General features: G+C 32.3%; 1 protein-coding gene across 1 annotated transcript in view; it reads left to right on the forward strand.

Annotated features, from left to right (window-relative positions):
* Nucleotides 1-24,053, forward strand: part of LOC143246308 (uncharacterized) — a 62,134-nt gene that overhangs the window by 27,348 nt on the left and 10,733 nt on the right. Inside the window, exons 4-8 of the mRNA XM_076492804.1 lie at nucleotides 2,350-3,274; nucleotides 4,228-4,841; nucleotides 5,934-6,097; nucleotides 19,665-19,802; nucleotides 20,606-20,743. Coding sequence (XP_076348919.1) covers nucleotides 2,350-3,274; nucleotides 4,228-4,841; nucleotides 5,934-6,097; nucleotides 19,665-19,802; nucleotides 20,606-20,743 — 1,979 coding nt within the window. The remainder of the gene's footprint in view (nucleotides 1-2,349; nucleotides 3,275-4,227; nucleotides 4,842-5,933; nucleotides 6,098-19,664; nucleotides 19,803-20,605; nucleotides 20,744-24,053) is intronic.

The following is a 24,053-nucleotide window of genomic DNA, read 5'->3' on the forward strand; positions in this document are numbered from 1 at the left end:
CTTGATGTTTTTTATATTACGAATGAGAATTAAAAAAAGATAATATGTTGTTCATTGTTGGTATCTTAAATTTGCAGTGTTAATTGTTGTGATGTTTTGTTAAATAAATATATTTTTTTTCCAAAACCTTGTTTGTTTATTGAATTTTTTGCAAAGTTACTCGAGGGCTATCTTCGCTAGCCGTACCTGATTTAGAAATGAGAAACTAAAGGTAAGGCAGCTAGTCAACTTTGGAAATGCTATAATCGAACATTGGGATTGATTGCCACATTAATGACTCCATGGTTAAAAGGGCGAGCGTGTTTAGGGACGGTATTTAAACCCGATATCTGTAGAATGCGAATCGATCGCCCTAACCATGTAAGGCCTGCAAAACCTATACAGATGTTCTTGGCTTAAAACTCATAAACTAGAGAAAAAAAGGCACCTTGTCAACAGCACTTAGCGCTAAATTATGTGCTACTGATGTCTGATAAAAAGTGAGATTTGATTACCACTTTGATTACCATTATAATCACTTATTGGATTTCGTTGAAAACTAATTTCTCATAAAAATGAAACTCCAAACATAAACTTACGTTAGTAAATATGTTTAATGTTTGCCTTGAGCAATGGTTTGTATAGTCTACGGGAATTAATAATGAAATTCAATAAAGCGAGAAAAAGTTTGTTCGTTTGAAATTAAACACAAAGCTACACAGTAGGCTATTTGTTTTCTGCCCACTAATGGTATGGAAACCCGATTTATGACTTTGTAAGTTCGCAAAAATACTGCTGTGCTACTGGGACAAAAAGAGAGAGAACTCGCCTTAGAACTATAATATTTATAACATCGGTACGAATAAAATCAACATATGCATACAAACACAACGATTAAAATTTATTCAAAAATAATAGTAAACATCTTACTACAGCAATCCTTTTTACTGCCGATTGCACTGAAGCCTTTAGTTAAAAACGTTCTGAACGGTTTAAAACCCTAATAGTTTCCATTTGAATCTGATAAGTGGCTTGAAGCTCATTTATTTAATTTCCCAAACCATCAACGTTTCTTCTTGAGTTTGAAATTACATAATATTTGTAGGTCCATAATTAGTAAATCACTAAAGTTTGTTAACTGCATTAAACTCTTGGGCATTTATCGTTGTATTTAGAACATTACCATAGAGCGACTTAGATCAATTGATAAGTTGTACAAATACATGGCTTATTAAGAAATGAACTTTAACTGTAGTAATTACAAGCCGATGCATATAGGTTATCACAATTTGAACCACACATTTAATATAACTGGGGATCCACTCAGTTGCGTGACTGAAGAAAAGAGCCTTGGTGTAGTATACGATAAGTTATTCAAGCCGTCGAGGCAATGCTCCATTACAAGCAAAAAACACGACAGAATTTTAAGATGTTTTTACACACATGTTAATTACCAGGCAAAAGAAACAATTATCTCTCTATACAAATTACTAGTTAGGTCTTATTATCTAAGAACAACCACTGAATAATTAGAAGGAATTCAGAGAAGGGCTACAAGGATCATTCTAGAGATGAAAGGGTTAGCTTATAAAGATAGATTAGATCATGAGAAAAGAAAAATCTAGGAGTGACCTTCTTGAAGTTTGCAACGTAATATAGTGGATAGATACAATTTCTGATTTATTTGTGTTTCATTCTGAAGATAGTAGGAGAAGAAAACAAGAATTTATGGTTTGGAAAGGACAAGTTAGGTTTTGGCTAAAACAGTTTAATTTCGGAAAAGGGTGATTGGCTTATGGAATGAGTAATAGGAGATCTGCACTTTATAAGACTTAATTATGGTAATCGACAATTTTTTGAAGTAAAGGGATTGGCTTAGATTTTTTAGTTTTCTCAAGGGTGGGTGTTTAGGAAGAACTTTGAAGAGCCAAATGGCCCATTATCAGTACTTTGTGGTACATTAGTATATGAGTATATGTATCTTGCAGGGTAAACAGGACGATTAATACCTCAATACGTATCTTTCATGAAAGTGATTAATAATTGAAATTTCTGGTTTACTTTCTGACATACATGATATGCAGATCCACCTGCAGTGTAGTACGTTGCATTTTAGTCTTGAATATATGTTTCAAGATTAGATAAAATCATTGGTGTTATGACATTCCTTAAATTTCTATAATACTTTGGAGTTGACTAGATTGCGACTATTTATTCATATAATTGTAAACTTAGTTGTAAATTGTTATGTGTGACATCATGTAGTTACTGACAACAAAAGGTTTAACATATTCATGACACAGGGAAACAGTTAAGCTCAGTTATGTAAATGCTTACATTATTTTCTTCTATTTTTAATCTTTTTCACAGAAAAGCTGCAGGCCACAGTAGTCCAGCAGTCTGGAGTCCGGCTACAAATTGCAACAGCCCTGGACCCAATCCTTTCTTTTCTGGGATTAATGGTTCTCCCGTATTAAATAACCGTCCGGTAGTCAAGCGTGTACCTACAACACCAGGATCATCAGGCCCTTACTGGGCAGCTAGGACAACGACAACGTCTACTCCTTCTGGCCCATATTGGGCAGTTAGAACCCCTGGCACACCCGGTAGTGCAGGTTCACAATGGGACGTGCAAACAAGTAATTCTACTAAAAATGGCTTTTCAAGATGGCCTGGTCAAGAAGTAAATGCAAATAGGAACGTAAATTCACACCAGAATGATCATTCATCAAATTCAATCGAAACACCAGAATGGAATGCACAATCATCGGAGGAAGATATAGAACAGAGGTATTCCACGTGCACAAATGTACATTCTAACAGCCAGGATTATTGCAATGTACCTACTGAAACTCCAATTCAAACGAGCCCCTTTCCAAATTTTTTGTCAGACTCAAATTCATCAACTCAAAATGCTTTCCCATCTAACTCAGTGACAAATCTTCCAACTCCACCAACTCCCATTTTTACTGCACATTGTGGAGCTGACGATTTAAAATTAACTAAGGAAAACACATCACTCAGTCTGCAAACTAATATTTCACCTATCATGAATTCTGAGAATGCAGCTGAAATTGTAACACCGCCCACTCCACTCTCACAACCACTGTGGGACAAACACATGGTTATGACTCAACCCCCGACAGGCGACACTATACTTACAAGTGAACGCCAACAGGATTCCGCTACTAAAGAGAATATTTCAGAAACACCTTCTATGGCTCCTCCGCCACCACCGCCTCCACCGCCTCCACCTCCTCCATTAAATGGTCCCAGCTGGCGGGAACTACAAAAGGTTAGTATATTTTGTTGGGAAATAGCTTCATTAATGTTAAGAACAGAAACAGTTCGTTAAATGCCATATTGATCGTATTTGTCTTAGAATGGCAATACCATCTTCGATACTAAAAGCTTATATTTAATATTTTTAAACAAGAAAGTTACATTTAATTAATTAGTATTACTTACATATATATATTTGTTAGAAGAGCAAATAATGAATTTTATCGGTCATGGTAGCGTAGAAACGTTTATGTGTATATTTGTCAAAATAGAAAGTTTATGAATACGTAATATTCATAAAACAACAACAGTAGCAAAAAAGTCGTAAATCTATAATAGAAGCAGAACGGATAAAGTTTGGTTTTTTGAATTTCGCGCAAAGCTACACAAGGACTATCTGCGCTAGCCGTCCCTAATTTTGCAATGTAAGACTAGAGGGAAGGCAGCTAGTCATCACTATCCGCCGCTAACTCTTGGGCTACTTTTTTACCAAAGAATAGTGGTGAGGGCGCTCGACTCGTAATCTGAGGGACGCGGGTTCGAATCCCTGTCACACCAAACATGCTCGCCCTTTTAGCCGTGAGGGCGTTATAATGTTACGATTAATCCCACTTTTCAGTGGTAAAAGAGTAGCCAAAGAGTTGGCGGTGGATGGTAATAACTAGCTGCCTTCCCTCTAATCTTACACTGCTAAATTCAGACGGCTAGCGCAGATAGTCTTCGTGTAGCTTTGCGCGAAATTCAAAACAAACAAGAATTATTTCAATGCCAAGCTAAAAAATAGGTTATTTGCATTACATTAGTCGCGGGAATGAAAACCTGAATTTTGCGCCTTGAAGTAAATGATTAGTTTTTTAATGTTCATGTGAAAATATCCCTTTTCAATTAATAAATATACATGCGTTTTATTTTAAAATATCTACATTTTATGTACATCAGTAAATTCATATAACTTTTTATTTACAGAAGGAAAACAAACAAGAAAACACAGGTTACCATCCTTTACAAAACTGTGCAAATACACCGCAAGATGGCACTGATAAACCTTTCAGCTATTTACCTGGTCCTTTACAAGGCAGTTTGAAGAAGGATAAAAAACCGTTTACCTACATTCCTGGTGGGATTGACCTATCTCAAATCAAATCTCCCCGAATGGCTCGCAGACTTTTAGCCAATCAACAGGATCCGGGAGTGGGCGCAAAATCGAAAACTGAAAACGAAACTGAGGCAGATAATGAAACGAACAAAGAGTTGAATGAATCACAAAATCACCCACCTCAGCACCTTTCTCCCCCTCAGGCCAAATTAATGCAACCAGTCCTCCCTGTGTCAAACGGTCATCAGCCAATGCCCCCATCTGTAACAGTAAATCAGGATTCTGTGGGATTTAAAGAGAATAATAACAAGGCTGAAACTGCTCAGTTTTGCAATCCTAACCAAGGTGTCATACGTAACCCAAAGCAGCGACAACATGCGGTAATTGTCCCATCATACAATTCCCCTTTAAATCTCTACTCTCCAGAAAATACTTTAAATGCATATCAAGCTCAAACCGATGAGGCAGCCAGGCAGTTTGAAGGGTGAGTAAAGTTTAACACATGATGTTACCATTAGATGAACTAATTCTTCTGGTAATCAAAAACTTAAAACTCTTTATTTATTTTTCTGTTCTCACGTTAGCCTTTATTACACGCTGTAACTGGACTGTAATGCTCTACACCCAGTAAGAATCGAACTTATAAATTACGACGAATTATTGCCAAACAGTGATAAATCTTTAAAAACATGTATCTTTATTTCTTTATCTTTACATTCGAGAACAAACACAAAAATCCTTTTTTCTCTCCCTCTCAAGTTAATGGAAAACATTAACTACAAAGTGAGTTATTAATAACTACTGAAATTAATAAATTCAATATATGAGAAGTTATTTTCCACTCTCTTCACTTTTAGTGGAAAAATAATCTTTTTATTTTAGTTTTAACAGAAACAGTTGAGAATTAAAAGTATATCCTGTAAGATAACTTTATGACTTTCTTAAGAATATCATATCTTAAGTTTAAAAATTAGCTGATCCAGATGATTCGTTATAAGATGCGTATTGACACAAGCAGACGTATCTACCAGTGGATTTATTGTTCGGTGATCTTAAAATTAAATTTTAGTTATATTGCACGAAATCTTACTGTCTTGTGTTAGATAACGTTAGCATTAAATAATCAAACGAAATATAACAACCAGTTAATATTTGATTTTGAAAGTTGGTGTAATGAGAATAGATAAATTCCATTTTTTTTAGTAAATAGTATAATAAATGACCGATGTAGTTCAGGCCACTTCTAGATAGTTATACGTCCATAACGTGTAGGAGTTTGTTTGAGTATGTTATTTTGGTTACAGAACTGTTAAGTTTTAGTTGTGTTTGAACTCTTAAGATACTGAATAGCATTAACACTTTTCGTCATCTACTTAGCTCTCAATTTAAGAAAAAAACATTTCAAAAACTACAGTATTTATGACGTAGTTAACTCCATTATTATGGAACACGTTTTAACACTTTCATTTCTTAACTTCAGTCAATCATTTGTTTGACCTTAACTTCACTTTAAGTTACTTCACACCATATCGGTTATTTACCTACTGTTCCAAGATCTATTTATCAATTTTTGTAGTTTGAGTCTCAGAAGTGATTCTTCGAGGCCATGCCAGCCACTGGAAAACAATCAAATGTATTGTCCCAGAACAGAAACAGATAACGCGTCAAGTTTTCCCCAGTCACGATCCTTTCGTGTGCTTCAGATGTTGACGAATGAAGAGGATGAATGTCCCAAGGAAGGTGAGCAGCGCCCTCTATAGAAAAATAAACTTTCTAAAACCTTCGAACACTGACTTGACAAAGTATAAGTAACTTACACAGTGTAATAAGTTTAGTACTATCCATAAAACGTTTTAAACATGTATCTAAATTACAGACAAACAAGTGTATTGTAGTTTGTAAATTATTATATGAATATATATATACACTCTCAATGAAGTTTTTAAAGGTCTTTATGATAAAATTTTGCTACTAAAGTTTCACAATTGTATGACAAAGAAATACCGTGGGGATAGTCTTCTTGGATTTCTTGAAAGGTTTTAATATTATGAAGTAACTATACTGTTTGGCAACAAAGAACCTGCGTCTTTTTTTTCTGATTCTTGAAAAGGCTTAAAACTACTAAATAATGATGAATCTTATAATTCTTTATTTTTGTGCATTAAGTAAGAGGAAATAACGTCATTAAGCGAACAGCTCTTAGATTATTGGTATGTGGCCCTTATCTAATATCTTAATAGATTATTTTTACTTGTCTAATAAGGAAAACAGTTAGTAAAAGAAAGACGGTATTTTTAAATGTTTGCCGGAGGGTATTGTTGAAACCAATCTGTTACGTGGATTCGTTTTGTTTTATTTGCGTTAATTCATTCTGTATTTTTGTGTTGAAAGGCACTTCTAGTTTGGAACCTTGTAGACTGTGTAACTTTAAAGATAAGAAGCTAGATATCTACCCTTTAAACATGACACCTACTTGATATCGTACACAGAGAGAACTGTTGTTTGTCTTATTTAACCCGTGTCATAAATAGGTGTTAAAGCAGGCACAACTAAATCTTCTGACATAGTACTAAATACTTTATCATAATCCGTGATGACGAGAAAACCCACTTGTACAGAAAAATATATATGTAAAAACGGCTGGTATGGGTTGAAAATACTTTATCAATCAAAAAATACTTAATTATACGAAACCAGGCCATTACTATTACAATGTTTCAACTCTTTCTTCTTTGAGTATATTGTTTTATTACATTTATAATTATTTCATCATAAATGTTATAGTTTCAACACACGATTTGTTCAGGACCTTATGTGAAAAGGTGAATTATCGTTAAAAAAATCATATTTACACATTGCTAAACGTATGATTAATACGTTTGAGAAAAATAGGCAAATAACTGAGAGGAATCGCGAATTGTAATAAACAAAACACTTTATGCGTTAATTCACTTCTCATGGGTATCACTTTATCTTTCCTCTCTGGGTGAGTAACGTCGCCTGGCATTTAGCTACTACGCAACTCTCAAGTTTTATACTGCATTTGGTTATAATGATTATATAGCTTGTGACGTAGAGATAAAGGAAACTCGGCGGTTAGTTAATTCCTGAATAAAACAAGTAAATCACAGTCATATGACTGCCAATGAATGACGTTGAGGTTTTTTAAACTTATATAAAGACGTCATATGAACAAATATATATCTTCGCCACGTCATTCTTTTGGAATGATAACATACTTTAGCTAGCACATACGGCGCTTTTTGCATGGCTACATGGTGAGTTTACGTTGCTATTTTTATCATTTCCTTCTAAGGAAGTCTGCTTGTAAGAGAGCACCGACGAGGAAGCTTCGTCATAAAGATTTAGTTTTCTTTCTAAGTTTTAAAGTTTTATATAAATATAACAACCTCACTAAGAACTTTACAGGAATAAATATTTCCCACGCGTAAAACTAAACAATACAGATACTACATGAAAGCTATGCATTATAGTGGCAGAATGTTATTTTAGACTATGTTATAGTCAGCATTATTTCGTTAGTTTTGAGTAGCCCGAGAGTTGGCGGTGGGTGGTGATGACCAGTTGTTTTCTTCTAGTCTTACACTGCTAAGTTAGAGACGGCTAGCGCTGATAGCCCTCGTGTAGATTTGCGCAAAATTCAAAACAAACAAACTGACGAAAATAGCTACCACGTGTTCAGAAAAATTTCATCTTTCGTCTTTCGATTATTTCCGTGAAAGCACATCACTGCTTGTGCACTTTAATAGATGCACAGAACAGGAAAACCGTTGGGAAAAGAAATACTAGTCAGCTGTAAGTTTTCATGTCAAAATGTTTCCCAAATGCATTACAATCCTATCACAATAAATTATATATATATATACATACAGTTAACTACAAGTAAATTGAAATATTTGATTCACAGTAAATATCGTGAATTTCTAGTTATTCTATATAAGCTAAAAAAGTGTTTTACTTACTTGAATAAGTTTTCCCACCTACTCTTGATATCTCAGTCAGTATTATTCTGTTTTATTCAAAGAACATGCTTTGATAGTTGATTTCACTGACAGAATCAACATATTGCATGTTGAACAGGGGAATACGCAATTAAAATATAAATTTGTAGGTCAGCTGGGCGTATTTGATAATTAGTTTCACATGTTACTAAATAAGTTGAAGTTAATTACCGCTAGGGAATTTCGCCCATTCCGTCTTTCTATAATTTATCTTTGTTAAGATATATCTTTGGACTTTTGATTTCGTTTTTTTTTAGTCTAAAACAATAAAAATCGAGTCAAACTTCTGAATATCTTGCAGAAATAAGCAGTTAAAACTCGTGGAATTTGATATGATTTTCTAATAAACATTTCTAATATTGATTTTGATCTTAAAAGAGTTAATCAAAAGATCCCTTAACGATATCACTCAGTTAAGTAAAATTATTTTAAGATAAAAATCCGATATGTATAAATTTTAATAATAAAGACAAATATACATATATATTATTTTTATTAACCCAGATTATTTTGTATCTATGGTTGCAACTATAGCAATGTTTTTGTTTTTTCTTTACAAATGGAATTCCACATAAATCAACACTATTCGTTGGTAAAAGAGTAGCCCAAGTTGTTGTTTGTGTTTAGAGCTAAATTTAGCACAGATAGCCCTCAGGTTCTGAGCATGAAATGTATGTAGCACGAGAAGAAAATTTATCAAAACACTGATATTAAACATATGTGTGCTAAAATATTTCATTAACATCAAAACATTTAATTGTCGTATATGTAAATAATAATAATGTAAAAAGCTAAATCACTGTCTGGATTATCTCCTAGGGCAAGGGTGGGCAACTTATTTTTAATAGTGGCCAGACTATTAAAAAAAAAGATGTTAGCTTAATCAAAATAATTGTATTTCAACTAACCTTCGATGTGAAAATTGACGAGGTTTTCATCAACAAGTTTCGTGAAATTTGGTTTAATATCTATGCTCAATGAGCATCTTAGCTCTGCCACTAAATTTATACCAGTAAGCCGATATCTGTATCTAGACTTGAGAAAATCTAGCGTAGAAAATGTTGACTTGCTCAACTATGTGGATCCGAACATGGAAAATAATTTTGAAATTGCTATCTTTAAATTTCGAAGGCTCTCATTTATCAGAAAAGTGAGCCACATCTCTCTGATAGAACATTTTTGTTTACCTTTTATTTGTTCTATACTTTGCAGGGTAAGCATCTCGTCCTCAAATCCATACTCATCTAAAGACAAAAAAGATGCAATTTCCTTAGTCAAATTGAAATGGTTCATGCAAAAAATTCAAATATCAGTTTCAATTTTTTAAATTCGGAGAAATGTGATTTAAATTTTTGAGATAGGCTTTTTATCCAGTTTACATAGAGTTCATTTTTAGCATCTGAGAAATCATAGTCCTTATTATTTTCTAGAAAACTATTCAACTTTGCAAAATGTGTCAAATCATTCTTTTGTAATTGTTCCACAAGGAGGTTTAGCTTTTATTGAAATTCGTGAATATACTGTAATTGCTCGCTTATTATTTTACCTCTTCCCTAAAGCTTCGTATTCACATTATTCAAGTGAACCATCATGTTGCACACAAAGTGCAAACCACACTGCCATGACAAAGTTTCAATTTCAAGGAAATTTTCAATCTTACATTTTCAACAAGATACTCTTTTATTTGAGGAAACAAGGAAGTAAATCGTTCCAGGATTTTGACTCTACTTAACCATCTTACATTTGTAAAATCAGTAAGATCATCAAAAGTATAGTTATTGCTTTTCTTCAAAGGCTCAACAAACTGTCGATGGATGAAAGAGCTTCCACTTTTAATACAATTCACAATTTTTACAACAATGCCCATAAAATTTTTCAATTCATCACTTTTATAGACATCTGAGCCCATAAATTTTCCTGATGCAAAATGCAATGGAAAGATAGCAGCGTGGACTTCATATTATTTTCAATTAAATTCTGCTTTAAAAAGAGAAACAAATCCTAATTTCGCACCAGTTATAGCGGGAGCACCGTCTGTTGTGTCAGAAACCAATTTTTCTAAAATCCAGATTAAAGTTATTGGATATTTCAAGAAATTTTTCAAAGATGTTTTTCCACATGTTCGATTTTGTAATCCACAAAGGCCAAGCATTTCTTCCCTCACTTGAAGATCTGAAGTTACATATCGAACCCAAAATATCAACTGTACAGTGTCACTAACACCAGTTGACTCAGCTAGTGCTAAAGAAAAATACAAGCAGTCTTTTAGTTGTTCAAGCAACTGATTTTCTGTCTTTCACTAACTCTAGTATTCTGCGGACAATTGACCTTCGACTTAATTGCAAATCATTTTGAAGAATATCATCTTTTATTTTTGAATCATAATTCTCCAATAGAGTTTCAATGACCAAAATCAATACTTCTTTTACTAGTTCAGCATCAGCAAATGATTTCTTTTTTTGAGCTAGAATCCAAGCTACTTTATAGCTAGCTAACGTAACTAGTTCTATCGATGATAAACATCTTTTTATACCTCCTTTTTTCATGAAGTTGTGCTTTCAGACAGCTAATTTAATTCATAAGATTTTTGCTATCAACTGGAAATTTTACATCAAATTCATTGTGAAAATTGTTAAAGTGTTGCTTAAGGTTGTATACATTATAATTCCTAAAAACTTTGTTACACAAAAGACACACTGGCTTATTATTTGCTTCAATCACTCAAATTTCAACTTCCAACTTTCATTAAATTTTCGTTTTATGTTTTTCCAGTCACGCGCCATTCTCTATTCGGCAGCAGTGCCAGAATCAATTAAATTGTCTTCATTCTGAGTGTTCACCATCATCTGGATTATTTCGTTTTCGAATTATCCACTTATTCATATTATGAGATTAAAAATAAAATATATTTAAATGCTTGAAAGTTGCACAATAAAAATATGTTTGCAAGCGCATGCAAAACAACGCACACTCGATAACAAACATCTAAACCAGACTGACGTTACAAAATGGGCGGAGTCTGTGGCAGTAATGAAGCGCGTGACTATAGTTAGGCAGTGTAGTTACTGATTAACAAACTTGCGATAAAAATAAATGATGGTGAAAAATTTATTCCTAAACTCGAGCTGGCCACAACTATGCTATCCACGGAGTTAGCCATCCCTGTCCTCACACCACCAGAAATCGGGTTTCAATATCCGCGGTGGGCAAAGAAGAAATAGCTCATTGTGCAGTTTTGTGCTTAATTCCAAAAACAAACCCTTAGCAGAATATAAATTGTTATGAACTGGTCATAGTGCAGATATTCCAAAACAATCCCAGTCCAAGATCCCCCTGGTAACTAGGTAATTTCTTGTGCCTCACGTTCAATTAAGGAAAGGGGACTCGGTGTTCTAATATGTTTCAGTAAATCTAATAGTGGTCTCTATTTTGTGTTTTGTTTTTCCTTATCTAAATTACTTTAGGGTGATTATTCTGTAAAGTGATATACAAAGTAAGACTTGTTTATGTCTTACTGCTACCCACCCCGATGCAATATGAAAGAGTAAGAAATGTGTCAAATCGGTAAGAAGTGGAACGAGTTGTGTCTTTACTTTTCTTTTTCAAGACCTTTCTGTGTTTCAGACGACTTGGCCTATATTATAACATTTGCTGACACACATTCTTATTGGCTTGTAACTCCCTATATATTTTATTTTGATCAGTTATTGTCCTGATTTGTCCATATCTGGTGTATATAGAAGTTTGTAGAAAGCTATTGACGTAAGTCTGGTATTGTAAGCACAGTCAACATTACGTATTTCCTCAGTATATGATATTGTAGTTTAATACTGCAAGTACCCCAAGATTTCAAATTAAAACACTGCTATTGTATTCAGTTAGATATCAGTATATACTCTTTTGTGTTTCTATGACTGATAACATTGTCATTGTAAAATGACAAGTAGAGACCGTCAAAATATAACGTGGATTGTAATAGACGCAGGTAAGATGAAATTTATTAATCAACTTATGTTTTGTGTGTATATTTGTCGATTATTATAATGATGAAATCCAAGAATGATATCTTCTTATTTGAAGAAGAGGATCTCTCAGTACAGTATTTCAAAGTAAGTATCAGTCAGTTTGTGTTCATAATTATGTTTGAAATAGATCTTTCAGAAGTAGATCTTCTCAGTACAATATTTCAAAGTAAGTATCAGTCAGTTTGTGTTCATAATTATGTTTGAAGTAGATCTTTCAGTACAATATTTCAAAGTAAGTATCAGTCAGTTTGTGTTCATAATTATGTTTGAAGTAGATCTCTCAGTACAATATTTCAAAGTAAATATCAGTCAGTTTGTTTTCATAATTATGTTTTGCTCAACAGTTTTACTTTTGTTTTGTAAATGTTAAAGGTAAAGGTAAAATACACGACTGATCAAAATTGGTGTATTTTTTAAATAACTACAATCCATATAAATTTCGTTTCTCAGATTATAGAAGGAGGAAAGACAGTTTTTAAACGTTTTAAAGTAAATTATTTGTGAATGAGTCCAAATTTGTCCAATACTTTAAATCGAATGATTAGTTCTATAGGACCTTTCTATACTACTACGTTTCGCTTGTAATTTTAAATCTGTTTGTTTGTTTTTTGTTGTTTCAATAACCACGGTTGGCAGAGCACAGACATCCCATTGTGTAGCATTGTGCTTAACATAAAGCAAACAATAAAAGCTCAGTTTTAAGGCTAACTGGCAAAACTATTTTTAAAACATTATTTACCACTTGAAGTGTGCTGAAACCATGTTAATTTCATTCATTCATTTTGTTTATTGAAATCAAACACAAGATAGAAACTTGAAGCATTAAAGAAATGAGATTTTTATAATTAATTAATGAGATTTTATCTGTTTGGGGACGTTGTTTAACAGTCTATATGCTACACAGTCTATGTTTTTGAATGTGGGTTACGCGTGTAGTATATGCGCTCATGGTGGCTTTTCTAAAATTGTAGTTTAAGATCCAATTAAAGTCTTAGAGAACTGTTCTGTTCTATTATTTCAGCAGATGTTAAGAATGCCTGTTTGTTCGTTAGTAAGCACAACACGTATAGCCTGTTCTGTAGCTTTGTTTTGGCATTTATATCCCTCTGACTCATTGTTGACCCACTGGAGATCAGATGTTAAGAATGAAACTAAGATGTTATAGAATTTTTTAATCGAAGTCATAAATTTGGTTTATAAAGAGGAAAACTAATCCTTATATCATGTATGAGAGTTGGCAAAATTAGTAATTCTTTTTTATCACAAACTCTTTAAGGTTATAAATAAGTATAAATATAATAATCGTAATAGTATTATGAACTTTCCAAAGTTTAGCTGTTCAAAGACAGAAACTGTAATCATCATACTTGTTAGATTAGGGTGTATTGTAACAGAAACTGTTAAAATAGCGGTTGGGTCGTACTTAGACTAAAAAACTGTAACAGTAAAGACCATGTTCCTAGAAAAAAAGATTTAGAAAAAAGGGAATTTTGTTAGTTGTCATTATATTCTTACTATAACTAATAAAACTGTATACCATCGTTTATCATATTCTATAATAAAAATTATCTATAAATATTAAATAATTAGTAATCCTTGTTATATTCTTAAGACTCACATATCTAAACTAACATTAGGCTAAACTATTTAAAAGTGTATTTAGCAGACGTGATTGTACTCCTAAGGCTTAGCAAACTAGAAAAATAAAGAAAAAAATGTAATATTGCAGCCATGAACAGTTTTACAAGTATTGTTTTAGAAATTACGAAACTGTAGGTTAATTAATAAACCATATAACCTGTTTAAAACCAAAGATACCCTTGCAGATTCATGTATTCAGTACAGCACAAGTATGTTACTTTAAAGAAAGGAAAGGTGCTTTTTAATACTACGACACGTTTAAGGTCCGTACCGAGTAACTAGTAACCTAGTTCTATTTATCTGTTCTATATGTGCGACGCTAAATATTTTTGACCTAGTTGTTTGTAGCACAAGTCTAACGTACACTGACGTAATTAAGCCAGAAATATGACAAGACGCATCAAAAATCTGGTGTCTAGTTTGACTTTGTGAACAAAAATAAAAATAAAATGACAAATAGCAGTTGAAATTAAATTAAATCTTTTCATGTGAGTGTGTGTGCATTGGCGAAGTTGTAAACTTCGTGGTGCCTGTTTGTTTAGTGCTAGGTTTCTTGTAGACCCTGGCCTTTACGTCCCCAAGCCTATTTATTTAGTGAGAGGAGTAACTATGATTTCCATATTTGGTAGTAATGGAATATTTAAAAAAATATTCTATAAACAATCTTTAATTGCTCGAATAATTCAACAACAGTGTTAGCGCTCTTACTACGCAATCAAAATTATAAAAATAAAATTAATTTTACAGGTACTATCAAGGGTTGTCTGTTTTGTTTGTTTGTTTTGGAATTTCGCACAAAGCTACTCGAGGACTATCTGTGCTAGCCGTCCCTAATTTAGCAGTGTAAGACTAGAGGGAAGGCAGCTAGTCATCACCACCCACCGCCAACTCTTGGGCTACTCTTTTATCAACGAATAGTGGGATTGACCGTCACATTATAATGCCCCCACGGCTGGGAGGGCGAGCATGTTTGGCGCGAGTCGGGCGCGAACCCGCGACCCTTAGATTACGAAGCACACGCCTTAACGCGCTAGGCCATGCCAGGCCGTCAAAGGGTTGTCTTAACTTACATTTTAACTAAACCTAAAATAAAATTAATTTTACAGGTTGTGTTGTCTGAACTTACATTTTAACTAAAGCCGAACTTAAATGTTTAAAGCTGGGCATTAGTTGTTGTTCTTGTTTTATTATCAAAACGCCATTTTTCACCAATATTGTAAATTTCATTAACTTTAATATACTTTGAAAGTTTTACAATTGATATTTTAAATAAACCTCAAAATAAAATTAATTTTACAGGTACTGTCAAGGGTTGTCTAAACTTTCATTTCAGCTAAGCCTGAAAATAAATTTACATTTTAACTAAACCTAAAAATAAATTTACATTTTAACTAAACCTGAAAATAAAATTAAATTTTACAGGTACTGTCTAGGGTTGTCTAAACTTACATTTTAACTAAAGCCGAACTTAAATGTTTAAAGCTGGGCATTAATTGTTGTTCTTGTTTTATTATCAATACGCCATTTTTCACCTATATTGTAAATTTTATTAACTTTAATATACTTTGAAAGTTTTACAACTGATATTTTAAATAAGATAATGCTTGACCTTAAAATTATATAAAATATCGTTTTTAACATTTCAGATAGTTTTCCTGATTCAAAATATTTATGATTCATTCATACGTCGAATTTACTCCATACTTTTAAAAATACAAGTATAACTTATCATTTTAGGTTACTATTTTATAGAATATTATACATGTGTATATAGCTGATGAGCTCCTGCCCTCAAACAGAAAATGTACTTGTGTAAGGAGACACTACCAAAAGAATGGAACATGTAGTACAAGATAATTTTGGAATCCCTATCTTAATGAGATGGCATCATTCTTCACTTGAAACTATGCTGCTAGTTGTCAGACCTATTTTATTACTGATACACTACCAAAAGTATGTAGCATATAGTAAAAGACAGATGGCTTGGAATTAGTATATCAGAGAGTCAGCATTGTCCATCATTTAAACAAATGCTGCTAGTCTGTTAAGCCTGATCTGTTTTCACTTAAGTATATTGTACAGTTTATTTCCATTGTTTTGTTCAAAAGCTCAGCTAGTAGATGATAACTAAAAAGCTAAGGCCTAATCTTTAAAATAAACCATTCTATATGATTACAAGAATGTTCTATAAGGTTAAGATCTTTGAGTTGATCTTGATATTGTCCATTAAACACAAATAAAACGAAATATTTATAGATTTAATTTTCTTTGTGGCAGCTATTATTATCATATAGTTGATTTTCCGTACTTTTTACATTGTAAAACACTAAAATTCGATAGTTTTCAAAGCGCTTCGGTCCAATATGGTTTGCTGTAACTTTAAGTTCTTCATTCTGTTGAATAGTTTTATGTGTTGTAGCTTTCACATAATCATTCATTCGTAAATGTTTTAGATATAAATTTTAGATATTTCAAACAACCCATAATTTCTCTTCCAAACATACGCAGTTCCCTACATTTTGGCATCATGCATTGCTAATTTACATATCAGACGAGTGTCTGTATCTAAACCCACCAAGTTTTGTTACAAAGATAGTTTATGTCAAATGTTCAAAAGTGTGAAAGTATCTTTATGCACACTATCAGACATATTCATTTACTGAATTCACCAAAAATTATTATTTTTTACTTAATTTTTCAGAATTTTCGAGTACAGTTACTCAAAGGTCTATCTGATCATAGCTGTTTATAATTTAGAACTAATAGATTACAGGAAAGGCACTTTTTTAGTCAACAGCACACATTGTTAATTCTTAGACTACTTTTGTGTGACTATAGTGGAATTTGACGTTACTGCTACAGAACAACTAGGCTCTCAATGTTCGGAGTACATTTTTCATGTCAATCCTGTGATGAATTTTGAAAAAATTAATGTGAAAGCCTGATATGAGTTTTCTGTCTGTAAAAGGTGTTACAGAGTTTTGATCTATATAACAAAAATATTTATGTCTAAGAGAAAGTAATTAAGTTATAACTTTTGCATAGCAATAATTCTCAGTAACTAATGATTTAAATATATAGCAAAACATTTTTTTATTTTCACTTATATTTAAATTATTACTCAAAATATTTTTGTCTTTTGTAAAAAAATTATTTGCTTTTGTCCTATAATTTTGTTCTTGAGTTTCCTAAAAGGTCCTACTAGAAACTGGGTTTCAATACCCATGGTGGGCAGAGCACATACATGTCCATTATGTAGCTTTATGTTTAACTACAAACAAAAGCCTCCCTAAAGGACACCCTCTAGTGTCACAGCGGTTTTTCTTAGAACTTCCAACGCTAAACTCCGGATATCGATATCCGTGGTGGGTAGAGCACAATCAGCCCATTGTGTTGCTTTATGCTTAATTTCAAACAAACCAAACATAAAGGAACTGTCAATTCATTCAACTGTTTATATAAAACATTTATAACGACCAGAAGAGGAAGGAGATGCAAAAAAAACATTCATTTGGAAAGGCGTTACATTTAGATGATCTCAAGAATACACTTTTAATAATCTGCATTACTGTTACACTTACCTAAGCACAATTTTCAGTATACGTATTCAATGTAAATGAAGTTATTTACTACGAGATTATTATTAAACCGTTCAAAGTTATTCAGTTGTTTAACATTGGATAGTTAGTCTCTCTGATGAAAGGTTTAGGTTTTCTTTACGATATATGTGTTGTAGTGTAAGATTCTGTTGTGTAGAGGAAAACAAAAAAAAAAGTAAAAGAAAAATTTTCAGAGATACGTTTCAGTTTATACAGTAAATGTATATATATATATTTAACAGGACGTCTAAAACTAGAAATTACCACTTAGGGAATCTGCTTTGAGTGGCATTCCTTCACTGCTTGAAAACTTTCGGGAGCGGAATAACTTCAAATATATATTTTTCTATTAGCATATTTTTATTATGGAGATTATTTTGCATTGTCAACTTAATATGTGTATTTTGGACTGAACGTCATAAGATTTTATTGGGCCGAAAATATCACCAACAGTAAGGTAATCCAACTGATGAAACAATAAATTCTAATTTGTATGAGTAAAAAACGAAAGAATATTATGTTTAATTAATTATAGTCTCCACTGGGTTGATTTTTAGTTTTTATCTAAGCATGTAACTTGTTACAATCTGAAATTGATATTAATTATCTTTATTCGAACGTTCAGACGTCTGCCTGTGGGCCATTAGTATGTTTGTAGACTTAAAACACTAAACTTCAAGGTTTGATTTCCCGCAGTAGACAGAGTGCGGAAACACTATTGTGTAGCTTTGAGATAAAATCAACACTAAACAAATGATTACAGATTTTTCTGAAAGGTTAAAGTAGAACTCTTGTAAGAATATTGTTTATTAATCACGATTAATCATTTTAATAAGAAGAGTAATTCAGGCGCACAACAAAAGTTCAAAAGAGAAAGTACAAAAGTTTGCCGTAGATTTAAACAAATTGTTATCTTTGTTGTTCAGAGTTTTACAAATGATTTATTTATTCTAAATTAAAATTCATAAGACACAAGCATCATAATGTGATTGAGAAACAAGATATATTGTAAAACGAACCAAATGTTTGTTAATCTAACAATAATAAATAATATAAATGTAACAGAACCGTCTATTGTATGTCCATATAACTACTTTAAAGGGATCTTCACCAAAATGGATATAAAGATTCAATAGACCCATTCTGGGATGCATACAAATGTTCAGCTTCTAATTTTGCGTGTTGTAGTTTGTATAACTACTTCACTCTCTTTTGATGTCTCTTCACCAAATTTGGCATCAAGGTTTATTGGGTCCATGGGGAGATGCATACATATTTGTGGTTGATATTTTGTTGTTGTTTCCCGGAGTTTGTATGGGCGTTTTTATAATTAATATAAGGGAAGCAACGTTTCGTATTGTAAGATAATCGTTCATTAATCATGAATTTATGTAAATTCCGTCCAGAAGATGGGTGCTGCATCTGGTATAAATATAACATGGTATTGATGAAACATTCATGTGTGTAAATATATTACATCTTCTACCTATATAGATCATTTTTACATCTTCCACTTTAGAGTTTTTACCAATTTCAAAAAGATATTCAGTACTTTATACCAGTGTACATGCTCTATAAGAATATTTTTTATATATTGAATATATTTTAATGTAATGTGACTTAGGCATCTGTTCTTCTGTGTATATATATATATATCACTACGTCTAAGAATAGAAAAAAAAATAAAAAATAAAACAATGAAATAGAACAAGCAATGATTTGGTGAAATTGAAATACATCCTAAATTAAAAACAATTTTAAATTAAACCTTTGAATGAAAATAAATAATCACTGTAAACTAACCTAACATTTGTTAAGTGAACTAAGAATGAAAGTTTATTTTTTTCATTTAATGTATTTATTTTTGCTGTTAATTATAAAGTTTTGTGACTATTAAAACTTCAAAAGAGATTTTTTCACTGAATCTTATATTCCAAGATGGCATAAAATGACACTATTTACATCCATATTCTCAAGACACTAGCACCTGACTAAGGAGGTTTACACTTATTTGCTTTAGAAGTGCCAAAGAAACACGAAGAAGATGAAATGAGGTTTTCTGGACTGAGGAAAAATCCAATACCTTCTCGAACTTTTCAAGCAGTTCAACGCATGACAGGTCCTGATGATGGTTATCATGTTCCACCACCACCTACCGGTAAAATAAAACATTTCTTTATTTGGACTGAATCCTCACATTATTAAACTTTTATAAAAAAATAAATGTTTTAACAAATATTACTATGAATGTTATGATAATAATATTGTTGAAGAAATATTTGAATGGTAATATATTTATAATAAATATTGTTATATTTTAAGTTTCCATCATTTAAATCAAAAGAACTAGTTAGCTAAATATTGATTGCTGAATCGAAATCTGATATGGCGAATTTCTTAAATAAAGCTTGAAAGATGCAAAAAGAATAAACAGTGTTTTAGAGCTATGACAAGTTAGTATGTTTAACGTCCTGTACTGCTAAACATTCTGTTGAAAATTATATTTCAAAACTTTAAAAAGTTAATGCTATCTTTTATTATATGTGTACAAACTACAAACTAACCTCTTAATAAAAACACCGCAATCTGTGCTTATATTTCGAAACCTCTTGCCAGTGATTGTTCAATGGAGTAATTTTCATATGTGATATTTTTTTCTTGTTTTGAAGTTAAGAGTTCCACTGCTTTATCAAATATAGTTGTTTAAAGATGAAAAATCAAGGGAAGGTTTTCTCATTCGGACGTTTAACCTATAATTGCAGTGATAGGACTACACCCTAGATATCTTCGATTGAACAAACTCACAAAATGGCTACTTTATTCATTGGAGGGAAATCAGTTAACATATATCATGTTGTTAACAGTCTAAAACAGATTCATCTAAGTAAAGGTTATTATTAAAAAACAACTTCTAATTTTATCTCCAATACTTTGGTTTAACGAGGGTTCCTTCTTCCGCAGTTAACATGAACAGTCGCCAAGATGAAGATGGCGACCAAACCGATGACGGCCCGAATGAACCACGATATAAAGGAGGATCTATTCCATCATACGCCTTCCGAATGTTGCAGGAAATGACAGACGCTAGCGAAAACGGGGGTAAGTATTAAATGGCCAGTATGTTCTGCTAGATGATTAATATTATACAGTAACTTATACACTACAATTTTACAGCAATTTTTGTTGGAGGTAGATATCACTCGAAATTACACTATTCATGAATAAATTGCTACTTTATATGCGCTGTATGAGCTTACTTTAAATCAAAACTTAGTTATCATTTTTCAATGAAGGTAAAGTTAAAGGCAAAGTGCTTTAAGTCTCAAATTACTGAACTATAAAGATCAGGATGAAACTTATCTGTATGGATATCGACTTTCTGCCGTAGAAACATAAGTGTAGTAGGCGACACTTCGAACGTTTTCTGCGTAAACAATCTATCAAAGAATATTGTTCAAGAACAATTTATATACTTCACAAGGGTTGTTGTCACAAGGGTGAGGGATGACTGTTTTATAATGTCGTCTATGTTTAAAATTCATCACGTGTTGAAGTCACAAAATGTTTTTCTTAACTTTTTCATTGTCAACCCAAATTATCCCCCCAGATTTCATTGTAATTTTACGGATAATAAGTTACGATGTTTGGAATGCAGTTTTGTATCGAAGGATTCTTAAAGATGGAGTTACATGAAACAAGTAAAATCGGATTATTTTCATGTTACACTATTTAACGCTATAAAACTTGTTAAAATAATTACTTATCATATACTACGAATATTCTACCTATTGCAAACTTTTAGTGAATTATAAAAGCGCAAAACAGCGAAAAGGTTTTTGTTATTCAATACGTTTCTTATACTTTTTTGTTTTAAATAAACACTTTAATCCACAGGAAAAGATAATGAAAATAAAATGTCAGAGGAATTTTAATTTTTACAGTTCAACTGGTACATTAAAAAAATAAGATCGCAGCTTTTTATCATAAGCTACTTGTTAAATCCATAAAGCCTACAGTGTTATAAAATAAATTGCTTTAATAAGAGTGTGTAAGTGAAAAACAAAATTCAATATATATTGAGTGTTAAGTCGTATTTCGGTCAAATATACTCCAGACATTGTGAGTTAAAAAGGGCGCCAGACACACAGGTTCCAGTAACCGTCAATAGTCATTCTTCATGATGGAGGGTTGTTTAGAATCAAAATAAATCTTAATGTGTCAAAAGTATCTGTACAAGTGGTCGAATTTTTCAGCCTGTATAGTCAGAAAGTAGCATGGTGATAACCTTTTAAGGTTTTGTGACATGTATTCACTTCCTTGGCCATTTAATCTTTCAAATGGAGCTTAGTGATGTGAAAAAAAATCTTCACACATTAGATTAGAGTCAATCTGTTTAACACTTGACTTTCGCTACTGATATAACCATTATATTTGAGAAACACTCCAGTGTAGGCTGGTACAATAAAACTAAGCGGAGACATTATGGTTTACACACGCTTTTAAATTACTTGTCTGTTTTGTTTGCTCCTACGATAACAATCTTTAGTAAAAGAAAAAAATACTTTACTCCCAGAAGAGCTCCCTAACTTAAAGTACCGCGACTTTTATGTGCAAACCTAAAAGCTTAGTCATAAGAGTTCTTTATAAATAGTGCAATCCTTCTTCTTAGTTGATAAAAAAAATCGCATGCGCTGTAGCACAATCGACGCACAGACAAAATACGACCACAAGTTCTTGTTTATTTACATGAAGTTACCTGTTTATTGGACAAAGCACATACAAATATTTTTGGTGTTGTAAGCTACTAAATTTTGAGATACGAAAAATTGCTTTTGACAGTGGAATTTATCCCTGTGCCTAACAGATATCATAGTTTATACATAGGAGTGCTGATCTAATTATTTTGTCTCCTCTATTTTATTATAGCTTATAAAGAACATATTAAGTTGCATACAACATAAAATAAAAACTTGTTATTTACATATTGTTTTATTTCAATTATTTTAAAATATTTGTAGTTCATCTTAAAAATAGGCCCGACATGGCCAGGTGGATAAAGGCACTCCACTCGTAATCTCAGGATCGCCGGTTCGAATCTCCGTCATAGCAAACATGCTCGCTCTTTCAGCCTTGGGGGCGTTATAATGTGTTGGTCAATCCCACTATTCGTTGGTAAAAGAGTAGCCCAAAAGTTGGCGGTGGGCGGTGATGACTAGCTGCTTTCTCTCTAGTCTTACACTGCAAAATTAGGGATGGCTAACGCAGATAGCCCAGGTGTAGCTTTGCGCAAAATTCCAAACAAACCAAAATCTTAAAAATGTTATTTGATATTAAAGACATAAAATACCTATGAAATGAAAAATCTTATTAGAAGTTTGAAACTGGAACTTATTTATCTGATATCATGAGTATGTTTTATTGTAATTAGAGAGATCCATTATATGAAATAAAGTAACATCGCTAGCGTAAGTGGAGTATGTTTTGCTATGAGTTAATAATCTTTAAAAGTATATATTATAAATCGTAACGTAGTATTGTTTAGGAAAACCAACGCTTTTAAGACTTATCGAAATTTCTGGATTAACTTACATAGATTTAGGAAGGCTACTAAAAATTCAATCATAGTAACAGTTTAAGTGTAATATAATTTGTATTTGGATTAAACAATTTAGCTTTAGTCAACTGGTTATTCTCAAGTGCAATTTATTTAAGAATTATAAGAATGACTAGAAACTGAGTTTCTAAGTTATCATACTGGATCTGTTATTTCTTACCACAGCTGGAGTCTTTGACACCAGATAAAACATTTACTTGAATTCATCATAAAGACGCACTTTCTTAATCTAAAGTAATAGTTGGAAAAGTGAAGATCTAATAATTATTATTTTTACTTCGGGGACTTTCAAAAATCAAAAATATATTTGCTTCAGATAAATGGCATGATGACAGTTGCTTTATGTATAAGCTTCCATATGAGTTACGGATATAAGCACCACTTGAAAGAAAGTACCGCTTTCATCAAAATTTCGCGAACGCAAAGACTGATAGAATGTATTTTGTTCCTGATGAAATTAGAACATTCAATCATAGAAAAACAACGCTGATTGATACAGACGCTGCTGCGCTTTTATGATTTTACAGTCTAAGTGTTGGCGTTGCTTATTAGCCCCAAAACTTTTGATGATATCCCTTAACAATTCGTTACGTCGAGAAAACCCACTTGTAGAAAAATACATATGTAAAAACGGCTCGTTTGGGTTGAGAAATTTTTTTTACGTAGAGGAGTGAACAAGTTTCGACCTTCTTCGGTCATCCTCTACGTAAAAAATTTTCTCAACCCAAATGAGCTGTTTTTACATATATATATCCCTCAACAGTTCTTTAAACACATTTTTATGAGCTCTATATG

The sequence above is a fragment of the Tachypleus tridentatus genome, chromosome 3 (genome assembly GCF_004210375.1).
Source record: "Tachypleus tridentatus isolate NWPU-2018 chromosome 3, ASM421037v1, whole genome shotgun sequence".
NCBI classification, from domain to species: domain Eukaryota; kingdom Metazoa; phylum Arthropoda; class Merostomata; order Xiphosura; family Limulidae; genus Tachypleus; species Tachypleus tridentatus.